The sequence below is a fragment of the Limanda limanda genome, chromosome 22 (genome assembly GCF_963576545.1).
Source record: "Limanda limanda chromosome 22, fLimLim1.1, whole genome shotgun sequence".
Taxonomy (NCBI): domain Eukaryota; kingdom Metazoa; phylum Chordata; class Actinopteri; order Pleuronectiformes; family Pleuronectidae; genus Limanda; species Limanda limanda.
This window is the reverse complement of record NC_083657.1, coordinates 12,415,819-12,440,964: the sequence shown is the minus strand read 5'-3', so window position 1 is coordinate 12,440,964 and position 25,146 is coordinate 12,415,819. Positions and strand designations below refer to the sequence as shown.

Below are 25,146 nucleotides of genomic sequence, written 5' to 3'. Positions count from 1 at the left end.
ACAGTCTGTGGATAGAATCAGACTTGCAGATTACTTTTTGAACTGTGCAGATGCTGAAAGTATCTTTTAATCAGCTTTCCAGTAACATGCATTGATGTTACACGTTGCTCCTTTAACGTGAATGCCTCAGTCTCTCCAGAATGGTGCGGAAACCGAGCAGAGAGTCAGCAAGCTCTCATACACCCATCCTCATCCTCTCTTCCTCTTCTCTATCCTCCCATACCCCCCTCCTCTCCTCCATTACCCATCCCCCTTCTGCACAGTAGCAAAGTGCATCTGTGTCATGTCACTGGGTTCTGGCGTCCCGGAGTAACCCCCCCCCTCTCATAACAGTGCAATATCTCTCTCTCTTTCCCTCTCTCTCTCTCTCTATCGTTCTCTCTCTCTCTGTTCGTGTCCTTTGTGGCATAGACTGTCATCCCCGATCTCTTCATCTGCTCTCCCTCCACCTCATTCCTCACTTCCGCCTGCTTCGCCTTTTTCCGTCATCCTCTTTTTCTCTTTAATTAATGTGTGTCAGGATTTTTCATTTCTCTCCCTCTCTCTCACTCCATCATACAACACTAACAAACATACACATCTCTGCTGTCTCTCTGCTGCTTGCTTCTTCCTCATGAAGCGCACCCAAACATAAAACGGTGCATACTCTAATAGAGCCAAGCTCCTGAGCTGGCTGCAGCATGCATAATCTATCTGCTCATGCAGAATGTGAACAGTGCACTTTCTTGCACTTGAAGCTGTGTGTGTGTATGTGTGGGTGTGTGTCTGAGGCCCCAGGCTCCACCCTCCAGAGAGAGAGAAAGACAGGTGTGGACCAGATTGAGTTCCACCTCATTTCCTCTGCCCAGTGCAGCTGGTCAAGGACACACAATTGCACAAACACACACACACACAGGCATGTCTTCAACACATGGTTTTTAAACACACTTAAAACACAAGGACAGAGACGGGCATACTGCACATGCCTCAAACAAAGACAGTACAAGATGTAGAGAGATCAAATGCAGCATTAGCATAAACTGTGTGTGTGTGTGTGTCTGCATAATAGTGTGTGTCCACAAGACTGTACTGGAATTTATATGTTGTAGGATTAAAGCAATAAATACAGCATGATTGACATGTATTTCCGTGGCGATGCTGACAGATGTGCAAATCCAAACCTGGCATTACTCAAGTGTCTCCCTTTGAATATTATATTCCTACTGTATCTAATAAACACACACATATAGACACATGTACAACAAGCTTTATTTAAATTAAATTATTATGAATCTTTTACTTGACAGTGCCCATATCGGCTCTCCATTTTTCATGCTGGAGAGCAGGTCATTGGCCGTCAAAAGATTCTACAACTCCCAACCATTTTTCCACACTTTTGAATTTAAAATGTTTCCTTCCAGCTGATTTATGTTAAGTGCAACAGAGTGAGATTCAATCCTATATCACCAACTTTACAATCAGCCAAGGGTAAGCAGTTCAAAGTGTTCTAAAATGATTTCTTTCCACTAAGGTGTCCAATAAATTAAACATGTGGTAGAAAGGTTGCAAGATTAAAAGTCTTCACGACACATATTTTCTAATGTGGCAAGGAATGACATGATAAATTATTTTTACCTGTTTAAGATGAGACAGAGGATGTGATATGTTTCCCTTCCACACCATGAAGAAGATTTATGTAGAGCTGCGACACTTTGCATTCTCTTCTGCTTTCTGTTTTCCCGCTTGACTTAGTTTCTTTGTGATGGCATTTCCACTTTGATAGATATTACACACTGAAGTGTGACAGGTAAGACTGGGAGTGGCTCACAACCGCCACACATACACACACACACGCTCACGCACACACATGCTCACACACACCCTATTGTCTGTAGTATCTGAGTATGTGGTGGGGGGGGTTCTGTTGTGGCACATACACAATTCAGGAAGTGTGGGGTCACAATGTCTAGATGGGAGCCAGGTGCCCCCCTTCTCCTTTAAACACCCAAACACTGATACAAACACAAGCTGTGTGTGTGTGGTCCTGTGAAAATGGTATGAGCCACCATGTGTGGATCACGTGTGTCACAGTTGGATAAAGAAGTCTTTGTGAGCAGATGCAGAAGACGCAGCTCAAGTCACACACATCCACTTGCACACCCCATACACACACAGTCAGCAATATGAACACGCTGTGCTGCTCTTTCATTCGCTGTGGCTCAGATCACTTTTATTCTTTAACCACTCAACCAGTGTAGTTGGTTTCAAATTTGCAATGTCCTTTTAACCTTTAATATCTTATAGGTATGAAATGATTGTGGTTTGGAGCAAACACACACACACACCCACAAAGCAGTGTAATTATGAAGTCCTGTCCTGAGTCACTCCTTTTGGCATGGGACAGTTAGTCAAATGGTCTTGTGCAATAGGATAGTACAGTCTTGAGCCTCTGCACAGGTATGTGGGCTCTGCAGGGCTTGTCTGACCACTCTCCAGCTCTCCATCAGTAACACAGGACGATTGGCCACAGAGAGAGTTTAACACTGTTTTCCCATATGAACTTCACACAATGGCCTCACACGTGTAGCACACGACTGGTTATTGTCCATGTGTGCCGTGTTCTCACTCACTGGAAATAGTCTGCTGGTTCAGGAGAGGGATGGGAACTGGGTAGGGCCTGCAGGAGGCAGGACAGAAAGCCCATCAACATCAACACGTGGTCTCTGAGAAATCTCTAGACCTGTTGTGTTTACACCTCGGCCCAGACAATAAACTGACTTTGTACTTAGGGAAGGTAAAGTCTGTTCAGCGGTTTAACTGATTTGCTTTCACAAATACACCTCCTCCAGGTAATGCTCAGGTTTGTTGTGCATGTGTGTAAGAAGCTTTCAAGTGCATCCAAGGATAATGCCTTCAGCATTTAGCACACTCAAAAATACAATACACTGTGAGCTCCTTTACAGTTGAGGAAAATACTGTTGTCATGACTCATTATCAGGGTTCTACCACTTACCACCTTTAACAAAGAGATCACTTTCTTTTCCTCTTTTTCCAAAGTGTTTATTTTGTTAGGACGCCCCGGGCCACATTTCTCAGACAGCCTATGTGTGTGTTTGCATGTGTCAAGCGGGTTTAGGCATGTTAACTGCCGGCTCTTCCTCATTCTACTGTTGTTTTTGGCTGTCGGGCGTGTGTCATTATAAACAATCTCCTGTTCTCAGACACTTTTGTTTGCCTGACAAAAGTGTATCTTTTATGATATATAAACTTGAGCGATCAGCACAGCCAGTGTCACTTCAGGTCTCTTCGCCAGTTGAATATGACAATCTGGTCATTTCTGCCACCCAGTCTGTTAAAGCTGATGTTTTTTTATCTATACAGCCAGATGTGAGTTTTTAGATTTTCTCTCTAGGCAGTCAAAGGATAGTTCCGAATTAAAAAGTGTAAAGATAAATAAACACCTGGAACATCCATGAAGTAAAATTTGCTGTAACAAAGTTCAGGAGTTTGTTTTTTGTTTTTTTGGTTATGTTAGATGCTGTTCTTAGGGTTGGAAAGGACGACTCATAGTTTGAAGAGAAAGTTTTATTTTGGATTGACGTCACAAGACTGTGCTGGCGTCGACTGCTGCGGCTCTAAACTCAGCTGTGAACGACGTACACTGCTAGACTGCTGTGGTTTGTTTGTGCGTGCATGTTTGTGCGTGTGTGTGAGAGAGGGAGAGAGAGAGAGAAAAGACAGCGAAGCTAAAATCAGCGAAGGGTTTAATTTAAGAAGTGTTAATGGGCCTAATTTATCAAGCACTCATGTACATATGTTTATGCAAACAACTCACACACACACCATCATGTTCACAGGTCTCGATTTTCGAAGCAGCCACTGTTGGGCTGTTTTCATTAGCTGCTGTCTAGACGATTTATTATCAACTGCTTATTCTTGTCTTCTATTCTCTTCTCTCTCGTTTTTCTGGTTGTGCGCTCACTGCTGTAGGGTTTTCAGACATTCTCAGGGTGTGTTTATCTGTCGCACTCCTCTTTATGTACTTGTCATTTTCCTGCTTGTCTCCTTAGAGAGAGGAAGTCTGTCACTTGTCTGTCACCTCCGTTTCGTGTGTGTGTGTGTGTGTGTGTGTGTGTGTGTGTGTGTGTGTGTGTGTGTGTGTGTGTGTGTGTGTGTGTGTGTGTGTGTGTGTGTGTGTGTGTGTGTGTGTGTGTGTGTGTGTGGGTGGGTGGGTGGGTGGGTGGGTGGGTGGGAGCTGGAGGTGGGTGTGATGGTTTCAGAGCCAGACTTGGTTTTTACCGTGACCTTTTGCAAAAAGCCATGTGGCAGAAGTTCACTGAGCCAAGCAGCCCCAACCACAGACGACCTGACACTCCTCCTCACTCTTTGTAGCTCTGCCAGTCTTACTGCCTCTTTCTCAAATGCACTTAGAAATAATACGTCCTCCAACCAGTTTGATCCTTAATGTCAGGTTTGAGTGGCGTGATGATTGATATATTGTAGTCGTTTTTCAAATACAAACATGTCTGATAGTATTTGCTTAAACAGACGAGTGTTATTAACTGTTTAGGTTGACAGATTAGAGGTGATATAGAAAGGAAAAAACCTTAGTCTGAAAAGTTTTCACAAACTAGCTGAAAAGGATCCACTGCAATCTGTAAACTGGGCAAAAGTGAGCGAATAAGGCAGATAACCACACAAGTGTCAGTCAAACGTTGCCCTCATATATATATGTGTGTCCTTATCGATCCCGCTTCCTTATTTAACACGCAGGTTCAGGATGTGGTGCGACAGCATTCCAAGGAAATAAAACAAGAGTCCCGGCTCATGACTAGCGCCTGAGCCTGCTGAATAGCGATCATCATACACACGCACCCCAGGGCAAGTGACATTGCTGCAAGTTCACTTGAGGATTTAATCTGTCCCAAGTGACTGCCTTTAAACACATAACAGCAAGCACAGCACACAAATGTTCATGGCACAAAGAGACACACAGACAGGGAATCTACACTGAAGGACAATAAAGATGAAAACCAAGTCTTTTTCCACCACTCCTGTTGAAGGCCACTATTTTATGTGTTTGAGTGTGTGTGCAGGTGTGAAGCCTGTTGCCCCAACATGAAATAACCAGTGAATCACTGGTGACTAAGGACTGGAGCAGCTCAATCATGGCTATTTTACTCACGCCATGCAGGCTCACACACGTATGTTTTGCCAAAAGGTGAATGTGTTAATCAGATTTGACTTTGCACCAGGTTAAGTATGTGCAGCATTCAGAGGAGCAGTACTCGTTTAAAAAGACACACAGGTGGTCATGTGTGTTCTGTGTGTACACCGCATGAAACAGGTAGGATGCTTGTACATTTACCTTATTAAGGGTGTTAGGGAGCAAGCACCCTGGCAGCCAAAAACTCCACATAACCTCCATGTGCCTGGTTGAATTGCAGCCGGGGATCTTTGTGCTCGCCATGATTCTCTCAACCCCTTTGTTTCCTGTCAGCCTCTCCACAGTCAGCTGTTTCAGATGATAAATATGAAAAGGCGATGATTCCAAATATACCATGTATAGGAAGTCAAATGAATTGAAAACATTTTTTAAAACTTAGCAAAGATATGTTCAGTTATGAAGACAATAGCAGTGAGTTAAAGAATAGTATGGTTGTGTCTGACAGATGTTAGCATAACACAAAAACCACAGACCCTTCATATTTTTACACATTAAACCACATTTTTCAAACCTTAACATTGTTTGATCAGAAATTAGCTGCAGTTTAATGAAGCGTCATCCATCAAATTACTACATTGACGAAAAGAAATGATCGCTTTGTAATGCAAACTGAATATTTCTGCTGTAAACTTAGTAGAATTAAAACCCTTCTGCTACCATCGTTTTCACAAACTAGACTAGACTACTTGCTGCTGTCACCTTGCTTTTGAACACAGCGAGTTTGGACTGAATAGCAGGTTAGACAACTCTGTTTTCTTCCCTGCTCCAGCCCTGCTCTGCTTTCACTCTCTCCTCAGCCCGCAATCTTGTTTTTTGTTCAGTTTTTTCATCTTTTGTCTGGCCCAAGGCCATCTCTTCGTCTTCCATCCCTCTCTACCTCTTCATCTCCTCTGCTCTTTACCTCGGAGCAGAGTCTCTGTTGCTCCACCCCTCTACCCCTCTCTCTGTGCTGGTTAATGTCAAAGGGAGAAGCTCCCACTGGTTAACCTTTACATACAGAAGTCACTTTGAGTATCTTTCTATCTCTCACTCCACCCTTCTGTACTTCCCTCAGGTTCTCCATTACATGGTCTCTTTATCTGTTTCTAGATTTTTATACAAATACAGTTAAAAGGTGTATGTCATTACACTTTCCTCTAATTTTGTTATTTTTATACACCTCACCATGCTCCCTCCTGTCCTCCCCCTCTCAAGGGCTCTCTCTTTCACTGTCTCAAAACCCTCCCCCTTACTCCTCTTGCCACAGTCCTGATATCGATCAAGGTCAAACTATTCTGTCGAATCTTGTGACATTTATTCAATGTGTCTTGAAAAAATATGTTGACCCCTTCAACAGACACTCGCCTGTTCTGCCTTGTCGCTCAAAATACACCCACACATTCTCTCTTGCCCATCGACATACCACACCTACACAAACACACAGAGCAGGTTTACTCCTTTACAGTGCTACCAGCTGTGGCCCTTTAGGGGGTGCGACCTTTGACCCTGAGTGCAAAGGTTGGATGCTCTAACCACCAGGCTGTAAGATCAGTCAGGGCTGAGCCAGTTCGATCTGCCTCATATTGACATACCAGTCAAACATGCGCGCACACAACCTGCCCTCAGCTATGTATACTGCTGGGGTTGTGTGTGTACATGCTCAAAAGCCACCACCTTGTGTGGGTGTGCTCTGTAGGTTGAGAGTAAAATTCATCTGCATGGGTCCGATAGATAATTCTCTTTGCTATTCCACACACACACACACCGACAACACAGTTTTGTTGTAACAGCCTCAGTTAAAGCATAGTGGAGACAAAGTGTGTTTGTAGGTCAAACAGAGCAAGGCTCGAGAGGACTGGTTATAATTTGTTTATTACATTTAATTTAGCTGACGTTTTTATCCAAAGCGACTTTCAATAAGTGCATTCAACCATGAGGGTACAAACCAAGAACGTCAAGAATCAAGAAAATACAATTTTCTTCAAGTTATGTGTTATACGTATGAGGAGAAGAACAAGATGAGTGTTGATATTGTGTCAACCACAATGTGTGTGCGTGTGTCTCCAGTTGTTCTATTTTTCTGCTGTTTCTGCAGCGTGTGTGACACATTTGTGTGTAACCACGCCTGCTTTAATGTTTAAGCACATCACAGGTGCTCTGTGCTCGTGTGGGTATGTGTGTATGTATGTGTGTGTGTATGGTTGTGTGCGTGTGTGTTTTGGGGCTGGGGAGGTACACCAGAGAGCCACCTGTTCTCAGACTCGTGGCCCAGCACTGACACTATGAATCACTGAACAGGCGGCACATGAGGAACACACACACAGATGGCCACAGCTCTGGACCGGGCCCTGCTGTGCATTTTGGCTGACACACACGTTGTGGTTTCATAAGCCACACAGAATGACATATCGACAACAGCATGACCACAGACCAGTCAGCAAACGTCACCAAATGCACGAAGCATAGCCCTGAGCGATGGTTGTTTTCTAACTTGTCTTCAAACCTCTCACTAAAGTGCTAATGAACTGTTGACTGCTGCCCTAACTGGCACTGCTTCTGCCTCTGGTCATACCTGTTTTTAACGTGTCGTGGATCATCCGATCAACAATGGTGAACACAGCTCTAGGGGTGATTACACCACAGACACCTTGAGGGTTCATTGAGATACAATTGCTCAGACTACATTTGAAGGACATGTGTCAATGCCAAGTTTGAACAGGGCCACATGAGCTTGACCTAAATTTACAAAAATAGTTTAACATCGCTGCAGTTCAACTTCAGGCCGACTCCAATTTCAGGCTGCAGATGAATAAAATGTCTGGCTATTGTTGCCAAACTGAACTTTGATGGATAGGAAAGGGTGCACTGACTTTATGTCGACTTCAGCATGTTGATACCGATTGTTTTTGTGTGAATGTTGATCAAGTAATGTAATAGATTCTTTTTAAAGTTGCCCCAATTTCCCCAAGTTGACTATTCTTCCTCAAGCCTGACCTATGTTCCTCCTTATTGTCGTTTCAGGAGGTGGGAGGTGTCATGGTGGCCTGCTGAAAGAGAAGGACCACATCGCCCATGATCACCAGGTAAGGCTCTCCCTTAGCTTATAGTTCACACAACTAAATCAGACTTCTCCTCTGATTTCAATCCACAGTGTTGGAGTCTTACTGATTTCACTTTGCCTCCACATCGAACTCTACTATAAATTGTATACTTTTATTATACTGGTGTCTTTGTTTACTTCAAAATAGTTTTGGGGTGGTTTTTCACTTTTTGTGTCCTACCAGTACTTTACATGAAGTAAGACCTTTGTACATACCGGTACATTTTGTATAATAAGTTCACAGGCTCACACACAAGCTCAGTATGTAGGTTAGACAGGTAGAGGAGTAGGACGAGATGTGTCGAAAGAGAGTGACTAAGACAAGAGTAGGAGTTCAACAGAGGCAGTTTTCTTGTGTACACACTGATTCATGAGTTAAGAAGGTAAAGGTTAGTACAATTATGGGTGTGAGTGGAGCATTGGTCCTTTGCACAATATCTCTTCACACCTCAAAAATTAACACTTTATGACCAATACTGCAACCAGCCACCAGGGTGGGATCGAGACGCTTTGGCCTCAGATTTGGGGAGCTAGCATGTCGTCCATCTCTATACACAGTCTGTGGTCTAACGTGATAGACCAATTTATTTATTCTTGCTAGTGGAACAGTGTGTGTTAGATCTTAGAAACAAGCCACAACGTAACCATGCACATGAAGGTATGCATTATAGTTACAGGTAAACAAACAGATATCACTGCTGCCTGAACACAGTCCCAAAATATTAGCATGTTGCACCAAAGCCAATATTCTATCAATCAAGGGCACATAGATGATTTTGGTGTCCATGAATTCACCTTTTCAGAGGAAAACTGATCAATTAGACAATCTCCTGAAAACATGATGTTCTCCTCCAAGAACCAGCCAAGCTTTTTAAGCTCCTCTAAGCTGGGTTTACTTTTCACTATGTAAAACTTTGGGATAGTGAGCACATTACTCAGGACTGGAGTGCTTAGCTTATCGTGGAGCTACAGTTAGGATTAGATGGTTGTTTGAAGAGCTAGAGAGAAAGCTGCGTTCCCTATTGGCCCTCTTCTCCTTGAATAAGGGCCCTAATTATCAGGGCTGTAGCGGAACATTCAGCCGGCTGCATGGCTGCTATATGTGGGTGTGCTAAGCCAGGCTGTCTGTCTGACTGCCTGTGTGGCTCTCCGTCTCCTCGTGGTGTGACACTGTGTGAGTATGTGCGTGGAGGTGACTATTATCCTGTCTGTCGGTCTCTTGAGTGTTCCCAAAAGGCTGACTCACGGTATGCCACATGTACATGCACACACAAACACACATACTCACACACACACACACGCACACACACAATCCTACATTCTAGAGGGCTGAGAAGTACCATCTGTACCAGGAACACAGACTCCTACAATTGCAGTGCGCACGCACGCACACACACACACATGCCTTCTTTCCTCTACTGTTGCTTGGTCTGGACCTCATCAGTATTACATTCTGTTTATTTCTTAAACATTTCTCTGTGTGTGTGTACATGCATGCCTGTGTGTGTGTCTGGTATGACAGGAATCTTTGGGGCTCTTACCCATGGGAGAGCTGCCATATATATATTTGGAGTGTGAGAACTGAGCTATCCTTGTCCCCGATCTCTTTAATTACACACACACACAAAGTCCCCACCACACACACACACACACACACACACACACACACACACACACACACACACACACACACACACACACACACACACACACACACACGCCTGACTCCGTACCATACACATGATCACAGAATTGCTACCCATGCATAAGAGCCGTAAGAAGTTAAACACACAGTCCTCACAAATCTTTTCCCCCCTTATTGTCCCTTCACACGCACAGACACATACAAAAAAATTCTGGACCCCTGGGACTCACTTTCTTCCCGTGTTGTAGGAAGGGAAAGAGAAATTGTGCTCACTCATTTAATGTTCCCAGACTTTTATTATATACAGAACACTAAATATATGACAGAAACAGTTGGAGAGGTGTGTGTGTGTGTGTGTGGCAGTGTGTGTGGGGTACACTACAGTCCCACCCGTTCCCACATCAATCAGCAATCGTCTTCCTGTTCACTTTGCAGGGCTAATAGTCTCTAACAGTCAAGTCTGCTACGGATACGCCTGGAGTCCACACTACTTTAGAGCCGTTATTGCTGCTTCTCATATGTAGCATCGCTCTTCCTGCAACCAACTACCAACTGCTTCCTGTTTACACTGGCACACGCATGCCCATTGTAAGCGAGTGGTCACGTGATATGTCTTTTTCAAGTATACTATGAGTATGGAAGGGATTCAAAACTGATCTGGAGCCAAACCAATGTATGGACAGACATAGTAGTAGTAAACAACCTCCGACACACAAAGCGGAGCAAAGTGACACACTTGAGAAACAGTAATAATAAAAATGATAACAATCCCACTCACTGGGAGCAATATGACTGGATTATGAGCATAAAATATCAAACTGAAATCACCTTCTTCCTACACGATAACCAAAGACAAGCAGCATCATAACATTCACATTATCAGTTTGTCTAAGCACAGAACAAACCATTGTACAAGAAGAATGGACCAATTTACACAACAGCCAGAAACAGACAATATATAGCCTTCATACAGACTGCTCTACTTTACTACTCTGTGGTGGATAATTAAAGATTAGCAATCCAGGAAGTAACAGCTTCCAGATGATGTTATAAAAAACGTCTCTCTAGCTGGTGTATTATAATGATATACATACAGATTATTATGACAATAAAAGTGCAGGTTTTCAGGGTTATAATTCCATCATCTGGAATTTAATCACCTAGTTTGACAACTTCCACCCATTTTGAAAAATGTCCTATGATTGGACAGCTCTAACATTATAAGCTGCTATAAGTAAATGGTCCACAGTTACTCTCACAGCCTCTTGAATTTTCTACTTTTCAGCTAGAAATGTCTCCATTCCTGCATTCGTTATGGTTAAGCTCACTCAGTACAGTACTGCATCTGTTGCAGCGTGCAGCTGATTTCTCCACACACAAACACAGTGCCTCGCGGTGTCACAGACCCCCACTGTGTGCTGCAGCCCTCCTCTTTCTCAACACAAAACACATTATTGAACATTCATTTTCACTTCACAATACACTCTAGATCCACCCTAGTGGTACATACCACACATACCATGCCCTTATTTCATCAGGGGGTTTGAAACTCACACACACACACCCACCCCCCCCCCCCCCTCTTTTTAAAAAGGCTTTGGTTGTCTCTGAGTGTTGTAATGTCAGTGAAGAACAGATGGTGAAAGACTGATCCCCATCCCTGATTTGTACTGAGGCAAAGAGAGGTTCCATAATTATCTGATGTTATTATTGTTGTTGCTGCAGTTTTTTATAGAATTGTTGTGACCATAAATACACTGCGTGTCCGTATACTTATGTCATTGTCTCAGCATCATCCATGACACACTCCCGTTCTCCCTGTGCTGGCTAATTTGGCCTCCTGTTGTCCTGCTGAGACACTGCTTTCTAAATATAACCTCTACGTGTGTGTAGTGTGAGTAGTGTGTGTCTCTCACACACATACTGTTGGTGGTACCAATGTGGCTCCTTGGCTTTATTACAGACTGCAGGATGGTAACTTTGGCGAGGAAAGCTGGAACAAATGTTTCCGGCTTAAGAGAAACCCATTTGTGTTTTAAAGCCTTGTTCACCTCTCTCGTGATCTTAACTGACTCATCCTAATGTCACCTACTCTTATTATTATCCTCAAAACTCTGACTTTATTTATAGGCGGAGCAATGTAGGCTGTATTGCCATTTTGACAAGCATGTTCCTCACTGTGAGGTGCCAGTGACACATTGCACACTTGCAGGTAATGGCCGATTTGTCTGTTAGCTTGTCTTCAAAACTTTCCATAGCAGCCATAATGTAAATGCAAATATGTAAAAGTAAAACACAACCAAATCCTCAGGCCAACGCAGACTATAGTGAATAAACATTATATTAAGTTCATAGATATATAGCATTTAATCAAGTCAAACCCCACAGTGGCTTATATACACTTTATCTCATCATAGCATATTATATTTATAGAGCTTAATTCTTTATTACAACAACTAACAGAAGTAGAGTTTATAGTGTCCATATCCGCTAAACCGATTATGTCCTCTATAAGTAGTTTATAAGCTGTAACTAAATGCTTTATTATGAACTAGTAAATCATGCATTGTGATTATATGTTTTTATATATTTTAGCCTAATTTCTGGATGGCGGGAGAAAATGGAGACATGTCCTCCACCTGTTTAACAAATCTATGGTCCATAGGATCACTTAATGGAAAAGGTTGCAGGGAGTTCCTGCCAAACTCCATGTGTATGTCTTCACAACCTGCAGCAGCTGAAAAGTTCGAATGAAAATTAAAATAACTGACCTAAAGATCATCAGTAAACAGTTTATTCACTTTTAATACAACCATTAGCTGCAGATCATAAATGTAAACTATATAAAATACGTTGCTGCCATTAAATTGATGAGGGGAAATGTGAAATAATGAAAAACTAGTATGGATCTATTTAATGAGTTTTTCACATTGGTTAAAGGTTCAAAGTTAGGACCGTTTGTTATTGTTAAGTTTAGAAATAGGAATAGATAATGTGTTTTTCAGTTAGTCGTTGTGTTATGCACAGCTGTTACATAGAATATATCTTGAACTATCTATGAGTTTATTGTAACTATTGATCCTCTAAAGCCTTTGACTCTGTGCTCTGTGTCACGGTTAGATCTATGGAGATGTGTGTTAAACAGGGATAACTCTCTGTGGCAACTATCACAATGGCGTCAGGGGCTAATACTCTTCCTCGACCATAAATAGACGCTCGGGGGGGAAATAAGCTCCTGGATGTTTACCAGCACTCAGTCACGAGTCTGTCGAAAAGGCGGAGGAGCCGGAGGAGGAGGCGGGGGAGCAGCTCCGGTACCGGGGCTGAGTTTGGACTCGGTGCCAGTTTGCGCTGTCAGGGAATTCCGGGGACGTGCGGTGACGTCACACGCCTGCTTTGGCTGTGCGGGTGCGTTTGTGTCGGGGGCGTGCGTGCGTGGCTCTGTCCCTTTAAAGCGGAGCTCGGCGCAACACGATCCGGCTGTTTGTGTGCGTGTGAGAGGGCAGAAACACAGGCGCTCCGCGGAGGCAGCCACCGGGACAAGAAGAGCAAACCACGCCGGGAGGAAGGAGCCGAAACCGGGACACCGCAGCCGCTCAAGCCGCCTCGGGCTCCAGGGCTGTGTGGACAGGAAGCGACCGAGACACTCAGGGATTATTACAGAGCTCGTCGGGAATTTCTCAGCAGCGGCGGAGCTCCAACAACTTGCGGATACAAAGAGAGAAATAGCAGCGGTGGAGCTCAGACAACGGGATTAACCGCATATTTCATATTGGAGATACTCGAATTTGTGGAGCGTCTATTTTGAAACGGTGAGTGTCGGAGCTGCTGTGGGAACAAAGTCCGGTCCGGTTTGTTTTGGTTGTTTTGTAGGGAACTTCCAGACCAGTACAAAGTGTTTTCTCAAATAGTACACACTACTAAATATACTATACTACTTTGTATTATGGCTGGGTGCTTTATTTCTGATGATTAAGCTGCGTTGCCATTCAGGACCAGGAGTGAATGGTGGTCATTGATTAAGAGCTAACCTCTGATCGTGTATAATCGATGAGTTGGGGGGGGGGGGATTTCTCTATGTGTGTTTTTTTCTTTTACCATAACTGACTGATCCCACGCGTGTGTGTTTTCCTCATCATCCACCAATCATCATATTTACCGGACATGTTCAATCAACCGCTGCATGTGCATCAGTCATTTCTGAACATGGGTTTTGATGGGAATCTGAGGTTGGTGTACTTTCTGTTCCCCAAAACCACCCCTCGACTTTTTGAGATCCCGTGGGTGTTTGCGTGTATTCAGCCTGTAAAGACACTACCCGGGTACAAAGTAACCGTCCGATGATAAAACACTGACAATGACTCCATGTAATCATGTTTCTCTGGGACGTCACTGCCTCGGCTCGGTCATTGTTGCCCTGAAAACCCAACTCGTGGCTAGAAAAGGCAGAGAAGAGCTGGAGGACAGGGAGAGAAAATTGCTTGTGTAAGGAGATCTCACGCCATTGTGTGTGTGTGTGTAGGAGTGGGGGGTGGGCAAGGATCACTGAGGTCGGCAGCCGTATAAAGTGAATGGATAGCTGCCACCCACCCCCCCATCACCCCCCAGTCAATCCTTACGCATACAAAGAGCCGGATTGAAAGGAAGTGATTTGCATCACCTCCTTCTGAGGGGGGGAGGGTCGGTGTTTTTGGGGGTCTGTGATTCAGGGGCAGTCGGTGCACCGGAGTCTGACCACTGCAGCTTACTGGTTGGTGATGTGTTACCCAGTCATTCCCAGTCGAGCCCCCTGGCCACAAGTGGAGTTTGACTTTTTGACTCTTAGCACATGTTTGCTCTTTTGCCCGGATTCAGAATCTATACCGGGTAAATAAAGCCCACGGGAGTCCGCGGAGGTTGCGTCACGCAGCTCATCACTCAGCTGATGAGCACATCTCTGTGTGTGGATACATGACAGAGTAAATCATACAAGAACAATAGAGGTTAAAGTGCTCAGACTGTGTGTGTGTGTGTGTGTGTGTGTGTGGTGATTATAATTTACCGATGTTGATATTGGTGGTCTCTGGACACGTTGGTGAGAATTTGTGGCCCGGGGGGGGGGGGGCTGGGCTTATTAGTCTCTTTATTGCCCCTAATAAAGGGCCAGGAAGAGCAAAGTGTGCTGGCATGAGATCGCGAAGAAAACAAGAGAGGAACCCTTTGAAGCTTCTTCCGATCACTCACATCGATTGACGTGTTCTGCCTCCGTCGTTTGATGTCGGAGGTTGTATAAAAGTTAGGGCTTCCACGCACACACACACACACACACATCTACACACTCTGGGCCGGCTCTGTGCTGCCTCAGCTCTCCCCCCGCCCCCGTTTGTCCCGTGATCTCAATAGGAGCGTGTGTGTGTGTGTGTCTGTGTAAGTGAATGAACAATCGCCGCCCATTTTACTATGTGATGACGAAAATGGAGGAACATTAAAGTGATACACACACGCACGCCAGGAATGAGAGAGAGATGACCGGAGAAAATAAGAGTGTGAACTCAACAATAGCGAGTGAGTCACACAACTTGAGTAAGCAGACGGTGTGTGTGTGTGTCTCACTAATCCAACCCCCCATTTACCATATGTAGCTGGGATGGGGGTGTTCTCAGCAAATTAAGGAGTACTTTGATCCAATTAAGATGTGTTCCTTTATGTGCATGGGAAATGGGTCAGTAGGTTGGCTCAAAGTGCTTACTCATCTAAAAGTTAAGGGTGATGAAGCTGTGTGTGTTGGCCGTGATGGTCAATCAGGTTTTTTTTGGGGGGGGGGGGGTTCTTCATGCCTCAAGCCAACTTTTGCTTTCTGTCAGAGGAAATAAATATAAATGAGTTTTAAAGGGAAGCAGGCGGGGGGAAGTTATTGGATGTCATGACGAAACGATTGTCTGACGCCACACTGTTGCAGTTTTTTCCAGTAAAGGGTGTCGTTTGTTCTCCAGTAATAAACTCAAAAAGAGAGAGAGAGAGAGAAATAGCTTGCAGGACAACATCTGCCCCTTTTGACAGTTTTCTCAGACACTCCCCACACACCTCAGCACGTCAGGCGTTAACTGCTATGTGTCGGGTGGCACAAAGGTTGGAGACCATCTGAGGAACTTCCCATCAACTCATGTGAGCACAGATTCTGAATGTTTAAAGAACCAATATCATGGCAATTCCAAGTCATTTAGTGACCATGTGCCCTCAGTAGTGCAGTAAAATACCTGTTAGTTTATTTAGGCTCCTGTGGTGCATGTGAGAAAGCGTCAGTGGGGATAAGTTTAGTCAGGAGAAGAGAGGTAAAAACTCAGTCAACCAAGTGTGGAATTTCACCGTGCAGTGTGAGACCGGGGGCCGAAAAGCAGCACTTTGGTACATTTTATTTCAATTCATTATTAGACCGAGGTCAAACTGTAATGTGATGCATCTTAAATGATCATTGAAATTACAAAAAGTCAAATTATAAAAGCAGGTATTAAGAAAATAACAATGCATATGTATAAGGGGAAGCAGTTTGGATTTCATGTATGGATTAAGTCATTTATTACTTCTTTCTCTTTAGTTTGTAGTTCAGCCAGACTCTGTTACACTGCCAGCCAACCACCAGGCTTAGACACCCATAACTATAAATACTGGTCATATGTGCAGCTGTGGTCTCGCTCTAGGTTCTGTTCACGCTGTGTTTTGGACTGGGAGCAATAAGGGGAAACAGATTGTTATAATGAAGTCCAGAAGTTAAAGGAATGAATTTACTTCAAGCTTTTGGAGAAGCAGACAATGATTCAGATGTTGTCGTGAGTCGAGGCAGCAGCTAATGTAAAGAGAATCGAGAATGAAATAAGAGAAAAGAAGAATATACTTTCAAGACCTCATTTACCCTATTACACAGCCCTAGTGGGGAGTTTACTTTCGGTTTGGAACAAGTGAAAGGAAACTTTTTCTCCACCCAGTTCCTCTCTCGTCTCTGGTTTTCTGCCACCGATGATGACGCTGATGATGACGATGATGAAGATGATACCACGCTGGAATCAAGGTGTATGAACCTACATTGCGTGTGTGTGTGATTCCTACACATAATGAAACGCGCACTCACACCCTGGAAATAATTTTCTTCCTTTAAGGCCCCCCCCCCCATCCCCCCCTTCACCTCCTTTGACCCACCTCGACCACACTGGATGAAGAAACAATAGCTCTGCTGCATCGTTTCACTTTTTCTCGAAGGACAGTAAAAAAAGCCTTTAATATAAACAGCATTGGTATTTGTGGAATCTGTAAACAGACCTTGGCTGTCGTCTGGACTAAAGGAAACAAACTGCTGAGTCTGTGTCAAAGTGGTTCTGAAAAAAACAGAAATGAAAATGATCAGTACTTAACTACATCCACTGGGAGAGAAACACTGTGTCGGCCATCTGCACGCATGCTGTCATTAGCTATGAGCCACACGGGACACACACTCGCATACGTCCATGTTGTATTTTTGTCATTCAAACACACACACACACACACAGGCTGTGGATAAGAGGGAGAGGATGGTGTGTGTGGTCGGTCGCCGGTGTCTCTGTAAACATGTTTATCATCCTCATAAACCTTATTATGAATTCCTTTCTGTCTGCCTCTCTGGTCTAGCTGGAGACGCTACTGGTTCCCATGACAACGGTTACCAAGGGAGCAGAGTCTCTCATCTTGTTAAGTGCATTTCTGAGCTATAGTTGAGCTAGGTGTGTGTGTGTGTGTGTGTGTTAGCCCTGGCTGTGGAATAGAAGCATTTGGAGAGACCTAGCAGTATTAAGGGGGATTCTGCCCCTCTGGTTCTGAGGCAGGTTTTACAATGTAAAGAGACGTAGTGATAATCGGTTTTGTCTTGAGCTTTTTTTAGATTAGTTATTGAAATCATTCAACCGGAGAAGAAACGTTCTGGGGATTTTGAGCTTGCTCAAGGGTGGAAATCAAAGTGACAGTGATCGAGGCATTGAAAGTTCTCAGTGATACGCCCACGTTCTCTAAGGTTTCCAGTATGTTGGGATTTATTTGCAGTTTTCCTTTAAGAGTCACAAACCAGGTGTTGAGTCATTTTCTTTTTCTGTTTCTTTCACACACACACATTCACACACACTCCTGGATTCAGACGCGTAAGAGCCCTAAAGTGTTGTAGGGGCTGATGAGGAATCCAGACTGATGTTTGTGTGGAAATAAAGCAGGGAGGAATTAATCATCAGACACACACACGTTCACACACTCATTCTGCCATCATATGTTTGTCACTCAGTTTTACCAGAAGCTTAAAAGAGAGGAAACAAGGCTTTTCCCTTAACAGCCAAGGTCAGAGGCAGTGACAGTCTTCTCTCTGTTGACGAGACTTGTGAAAGGCACGTGTGTGCAACTCATGACTCTCACAAGATGACTGTGTGTCTGAGGTGTATTTCCGGAGCCGTAAGTGAAACAGGTTAGAGGTTAAACAGGTAACAGTCAGAAAGGCTGTTGTAGACAAATTAGGAACTAATACACAGTTGATATTTGTTCAACAGGAAGCCACAGCCTTAAAAGCCGTTCCCAAGGCCTTCTCTCTTTTTCTTACACAGACACACACCCCGACCCCTCAGGGAGGCCTACTTCCTGTGGCTGTGACGACAATTTCCTGAGCTCTGTTCCCCTTCTCTTAAACGTCTCACACGTGCATCTGATCTGTGTGTTTATGTGTTCGATAGAAAAAGAGATGCACCACACTAACCCTGTGGCATGTTGTCAGTCACAGCCCAGATGCAGACAAAGGGGGCCTCATGTCGTCTCGCCCCCCCCACCCCCTGCCGTTCCGTGTTTGGTCTCTCTTTCCACAGGCAGATGATATGTAGGCTAACTGTTTCTCACATAGGGCCTGGAAATCAACGTTCGCATCTTGGTACAGGCTTTGCAGTCAACGTGTTTCTCAAGAATAAAAACCTGGGTAGAAAAAGAGGTGGTGACAGACCAAGCAGCATATTGGCTGGCTGATCACCAACAGCCAAACCGAAACAGTATTCGGTTTGTGTTCGCTATTAACCTGAAACTTCCCACTGACTGCTGAAATAAAAAGCAACGTCAACCCAGCAGAGGTTAGATGTGAAGACTTCTGAATTCTCCTCCCCCCTGGATTTCTCTCTGTCATGGCCTGAATGTACAAGCCAAGGGTAGACACCGTAAGACAAATAGGAGCTTTTATCTGGCCTGTTATGGCTAACTGGCGTGTTGCTGCTGAGGAGGGAAGGTCTGTGTCTAACTGGGTGAAGGGGTTAGCACAGCACTCTGTCCCCTGGATGCAGGGTTGGGTTGTTGAGGTGGATGCTAGCAGGAGATAATGGTCCGCCCCAGAGGTCAGATGCTTCGGTGTTTGTTAGCCGGAACTATTTCTGCTTGCTGTGTCCTTGGCTGACCTACACTGCCCCGTGTGTGGTCACTACTGCAACTGTCTTCTGATTTGGTGTGCGTGTGCAAGGATGTGCGTAAGGCTCGGAATGGGATGAAGTTAGCCCGCATCACCGTTTTGGAAAGGCATGCACTGACGCTCGCACACAAACAAACAAACCCATGCGTACACAGACACACACTGGGAGCCTGGCAACGAGGTGGAGGCGGTCCAATGCAGGGGCTGGCGGTTCCTCTGTGTGTGTGTGAGAAATGCCTGGTGTTTCCTCCCGAACATGATCTCTATCTGGGACGTATTATGTAATGGACCAGAGAGGGCGAGAGAGGACAGAGCAAGACAGAGGGGGAGAGAGACATGCTTGGCCTTTTCCGTCATACTCGGCCAGCAGCTCCTCTGTTTTCTCTTTTCTTCCACATCTCTCAGCCTTATCTGGTCATTTCTTATCAGCCAGGCTCTGCAGTGACTAATCAGGACAGTCACGCACTCCCTCTGTCGGCCACTACCCCCTTAAACTCTTCATTTCCAGTGGCTATTATCCTCTTTCTCACATGGTCTCAATATGGTCAATTTGAGCAGTCTTCTTAGCGTCTTATATATTGGTCTTTGCCATAGGTAATATTGGTGAACATCACTGTGCTTCAGTAAGTAAAATGAAAGGCCCAACAAAGCATTCATTTGATGTTGAATCTTACATTTTCTTACAGCAAATAGAAACATTAGTTACCAAGATCAGAGGAGTCTGCTTTTAGTTGTTTTTTTGGTCTCACGATGCAGAACAAACAAAAAAATGTTACACTAACAGATGGATACTCTTTGAAGTGTATTTCGTCACTGCCCCCCCTTCCACCAGTCTATTTTCCACTCATGGCCTCAGTGTGGTGGTCTGGCTGGGGACCAGTAAAGGCCAGTGGCTGGGAGGAGAAGGCTGAGGGTGAATAGATTGAGACGACGGCACAGAGACAGACGTCATCTGAACGTCATAATTTCAATGATTTGCTCATGTTAGTGACTATGCAAGTTTCCCTCTTTGTAGCCATAAGCTTGTGACTTTGGTTTGTCTGTCACGTGGGATTACGGTGCATGTATTTAGTTTGTGTTTGCGTGTATGTGTTTCTTGGTAAAACGCCATACAGGATTCAAAAGGGCTCCTTTATTTTTTTTGTCTAGCCTCATGGTTGGTGTGGTTGACAACAGTTGGCACGGCTTTGTCTGCTTGCCAAAGCTTCCTGCTTGGCCCCGCCTCCCAGCTGATAGCCGGCGTTGCCAGGACAATGAGCAACTTGCGTAACTACGACAACGAGGGCATTGACAGGAACCAGACTCTTTGATGTGTGATGTGGATGGGGGAATTCACGTGAACGAGATGTACCATGTCGTTTTTTTTATGCAACAGTGAATTATGTCATCTGTTTGGAAAATAAATTATAAATATGTCACCTATTTACACATAGTAAAAGAGTGGTTTAACACAATTGAAGTAAATATACTCTAATTACCCTAACTTTACCACAGTGTTATAGGGAAAGACTTCAGCCTATGTGGTAAGTTTGAGGGTAAAGTGGGGGTGTTCAGGATTGATCGCCCAGGAGATAACAATGTGAATATTTGTGTGAAAGGGCTCATCAGTGTGATCAACATCATCTCCGTAGAATTTACCGCATCATTTTTCTTGAAATTGTGGTTTAATTCCTCCCCCTGCGATGAAACCCCCGTATAGCTCATCACATCCTGTTTGGTGATCCAAACACACACACAATCAACCAACGTGGTGTGCTGCTTACGAAGCAGAAATGACGACAAAGTCTGAGAAATTCCCGCAGTTCACACATCTGTGACGGTGCAGGACACGCCCCCGGTCACCCGACTGTGCGTGGTGTCCCATGGGGGCGGGGTTTAGGGCAGCGGTGCGGGGTAAGCCCTTTTCCAGGGCGCTGAGTCAGCGGGGAACCCCCAAAAAAAGATATGCAAAAAACTCAGTCTGACGGTGTCTCCTGTCACACACAGTATCCTAACTCATCGCTGTGATAACTAAGTTTCATGGCTTTGGTATCGTCTGATAGAACCTGAGCTGCTACACAACACTGCCTGGCATCTGTGTACACTATCTGGTTTCAGAGGAGTTTCTCACCGTGTGCTGGTGGAGTAGCTGTGAGCAACGTGATAGCCGGGCTAGCAGCTGGAATAGACGACCATTTGGTTACAACAGACATAAACACACACCCTCTATAAAAGTGGTAATTACAGCCTCGGCAGCGTGTCCCTGTTTGCACTCTCAGTCACAACCAGCTCTCTTTGCTTTCCCTCTATATCTTCTTCTAATTTAAACCTCCCATTCTGTCTCGCTGGGGCCCCTCTCTTTTCCCATCATGCCATGTGTTTTATTATTTTACTATGTTTCAGCAGCGCTACACGTTCATGTGAGAGTTGGCTCAGCTCTTCCTGTTTGAGCGAGACCAGCCTTGTTTGTGTCTCCACTTGCCTGTTAAGCTGCACAGTCAGACTCACCCTTGTGTCTCTGAGAAGAGAGAAAGGGTGAGTGGACGTGGAGCCGGACCCCCCTTGCTCCCATTGTATCTGCCTCCATGCTGACTAACCCCTTCGCCTCTGAGCCACCCCTCGGTTTTCCACGCTGCTCTGAGAAGTCAGGAAAGCAGGAGGGGTTAGGGTAGTGACGACTCACTGCCTAGAAAACCAGAGAAGACAAGCAGTAGGACAAAGAAGAGTTTGGTTTATACTGAAATCAAAGACCACCCTCAGCCTTGATTGAAAACATGCTTTGAGACGTTAGGCTGTTTGACAGTTTGGATCATATCGTGTTGTGTGCTGCTTCATATTGTTTTTGTGACATCTTGACATGAGTGTTTTTGTGTTCTGTGTCTTCAGGGTTCAGGAGACCCCAGAGGGATGATTGGCAGCCCGATCTGAGACTTAACACAACTGTGAATCAATACCTTGGTGCTACTCTAAAAGGTATGTCCAGCATGAGAGCGTGTCCGTATCACAGAGCACGTCGAGTGCCGTCCTGACAGTTAACGCAAACCTATCTTCACATAGCAGCAGTGCCTGGTGGATGATGATCCCTGTGAGGCAGGAGGGGAGAGATAGGGAGGTGGTGTGTGTGTGTGTGTCACTGTATAGCACCACTCCTGACAGTCGTGTGCAGCGATTAAAATATCCCCAACTGGGCTTTAAATAGAGTTGGTGGGAGGAAGACGAGGAGAGGAACTGGTGGGTGGAGGGACTGCGTATGACCAGAGCTAATTTAGGAAAACCAGTGGAAGAGTGCTGTGCTGAGCAAGAGAAATGAATCATAACCTGTGTGTGCACTCTCCCATAATGCATTACACATTGCTCCTCACTTGCGTGAAAGTGTTTTCATTACATTTCCTGTACAATTGGGGCTGTAGTTTGTTATTTTTATGGTAGACTCTCAAATCATAGATAGACATTGGACCATGCACATCTGGTATTAACATGTGTTTTTTGTGATCCGATGTCTCTTGAGTGCAAGAGACAGATCTGTTCATGAAGACATGTAATTTTAAGCCAGTCTGAGTCCATGTGTGTCCAATGTCACTCTGTGTGTTTGTGTGTGAGTGTCTGTCTCAAGATGTTTAATAGTCAGATCATCTTTAACCTGCTTTGGGATTATGGGATGGGATTATTCAATGTTTTTGGACACTTGAGTTTATGTCAGATGTATAAAAGGTTATATTTTATAATTTAAATTTGTGCATCTTCAGCACAACAGAAGTTGGTTTGTCACTCTCGTTTTTAAAAGCAGTGGTGAACGTGCAGGTGTAAACTCATCCTCTCCTGTCTTTGTCAGGTGTCTCTTTTGTTGTCTCTTGAATCAAGCGTTCTTTGAAGCTTGGGCTTCTTTGTATCTTGACACCTTTTGTGTTTATGTGTGTGTGTGTCAGTCAGTGTTTCAGGGAGGGAGGCGAGTTTATCGCTCACCTTCTTTTATGTCTTTTCCTCTCAACCGTTTTCCTTTGTGTCGTCTCATTTTGTGTGTGTATATGTGCGTGTGTGGGAAGGTGTGTGGGCGTTTTCATGGCACGGTTCCGGCTCTCCACTACACTCCGCCTCCCTCCATCTCTTCCCTCTTCTCTGTCTATCTTTTCTCCTTAATCTATCCTTCCATCCTGTTCAGACCGTCTGTCGCTGCTGCCCCCCTCTCCCTCTCCATCACGCCTGCCGTAATGAGATTAAACCTTAGTGTATCCATTGGGCATACACACACACAGACACACACACACATAATCATCCACTTAAAGGGGAGCAGACTATTCTCTCTCACATGCACTAAACCAGCACAAGCCTGACACGACCCTGCAGCTTGCACACTTGGCATTGCTTCCAGCACCCCTCACTCTTGTGCACAAACACACACACACACACTTGGAACGTCACCAAGGCCTCTCACTCCACGTCTTTCCCTCTGTCTCTTGTTATCAGGAGGCCCATAGTGAGGATTACAGTAACCCCAGGTCTGTCCTCATAGGTGAGCTCCCTACTAAGCCATCTGGGCTGCAGTAATAATCCTATTACTCACCAACTGGTTTAATGGCGTCTCCTACAGGCTGATTGATGCATAGCAGCCAATTTAAGACAAAGAAGCCATGATATTTTGTGTATTCCTCTGAATAATTGTTTTCCTGGGGAAATGTCTAAACTATAACAGAAGCAGAAGAAGAGAGTTGGCCTCTGCAGTCAGAGTCCAGGCTTTTACCTGCCTCTCCCCTGTCCTATATGCTCTTTAACTCACACACATATACCTCTGGCCCTCATGATAAAGAGTCCATTGCTGTTCATCGTCCTCCCAGTGTGTCTGTGTCTCACCTGTTCTCACACTGTCTCTCCTGTTCTTCTCTGTGTCTGCAGCCAGTAGGCTTTTGGATTGTTGGTGCTGAGAACAGAAGAGTGGAACAGTCCAGATCTTCTCAGTGTTGGAGTGAGGCCCTCTCTGCTGCAGTGGAGGGCTTCACCGACTTAGCTAGTCTGGTAAGTAGCAGTGCTCTGATATGACTTCTGACTATGAAGCACTCATGCATGGATGTCTAGAAGTAATTACCTCTCTATATTTGTTTAAATCCCTGGCTACAGTCTGTAATTTGAATGGGCTAACTGGTGATAAAGCCAACGTTCCTGCAAAATGACGTCTATTTATGTACATGATGGACCTTCATAAAAAGTAAAATGTTGAGAGATTAGATATTTTATTAAGATTTTATGAGCTGTTATATCTTGTGTTATTTTCATTATCGTCTATGGCACAAGTGTTTGTGTATTAATACATATCACTGTTTTACTAATATCCACAGGCTGGATGCATCACGCAGTAGAGCAGTTTGGCGGGCGAGGCACACGGGATTCCTTCCCTCTGGACGGACTCAACAGGGGACCATGGGCTCCCGTGGGCGGCCGCGCCTGGCAGCCACCTGCCAGGTCTGTAGCCATGACAACAACACCAACATACAAACTAACACAAACCCCTTTGTTCACTTGAATCCACTGAAAAAGTCATGATTTTACAGAGGAACTGAAGTTAAGGATTAGAAACTGCAAAGGAATGTTACCTGACTGACCTGTATCGGCTGTTTCTGTTTGTCATCAGATGTTTGCCTGGAATGAACCACCAGCTCCTTCCCCATCTACCTCCTGGTCCCATGGGCGGACTGAACCACCCCAGTAAATTCTTTAGTAATGGGTAAGTCATGCACAAAATCATCAGCAGCAGACCTTAATCTATAAAGCAACTGTAAAAAGAAAAACTTACAGAAAAATCACGTGATGATTCA

The 25,146-nt window shown here is 44.6% G+C and overlaps 1 protein-coding gene across 3 annotated transcripts in view; it reads left to right on the top strand.

The window, feature by feature from the left end:
* kdm6ba (lysine (K)-specific demethylase 6B, a) overlaps positions 1-25,146 on the top strand; it is a 45,682-nt gene that overhangs the window by 9,162 nt on the left and 11,374 nt on the right. For 2 of the 3 annotated variants that reach the window (XM_061066025.1, XM_061066023.1), the window contains exons 1-5: positions 13,435-13,742; positions 22,226-22,312; positions 24,230-24,349; positions 24,670-24,793; positions 24,963-25,055. In XM_061066025.1, the coding sequence (XP_060922008.1) occupies positions 24,675-24,793; positions 24,963-25,055 (212 nt within the window). In that variant the 5' untranslated portion in view covers positions 13,435-13,742; positions 22,226-22,312; positions 24,230-24,349; positions 24,670-24,674. Of the gene's footprint in view, positions 1-8,206; positions 8,269-13,434; positions 13,743-22,225; positions 22,313-24,229; positions 24,350-24,669; positions 24,794-24,962; positions 25,056-25,146 lie in introns of those variants that run through there. The other variant, XM_061066024.1, reaches the window with a different exon arrangement.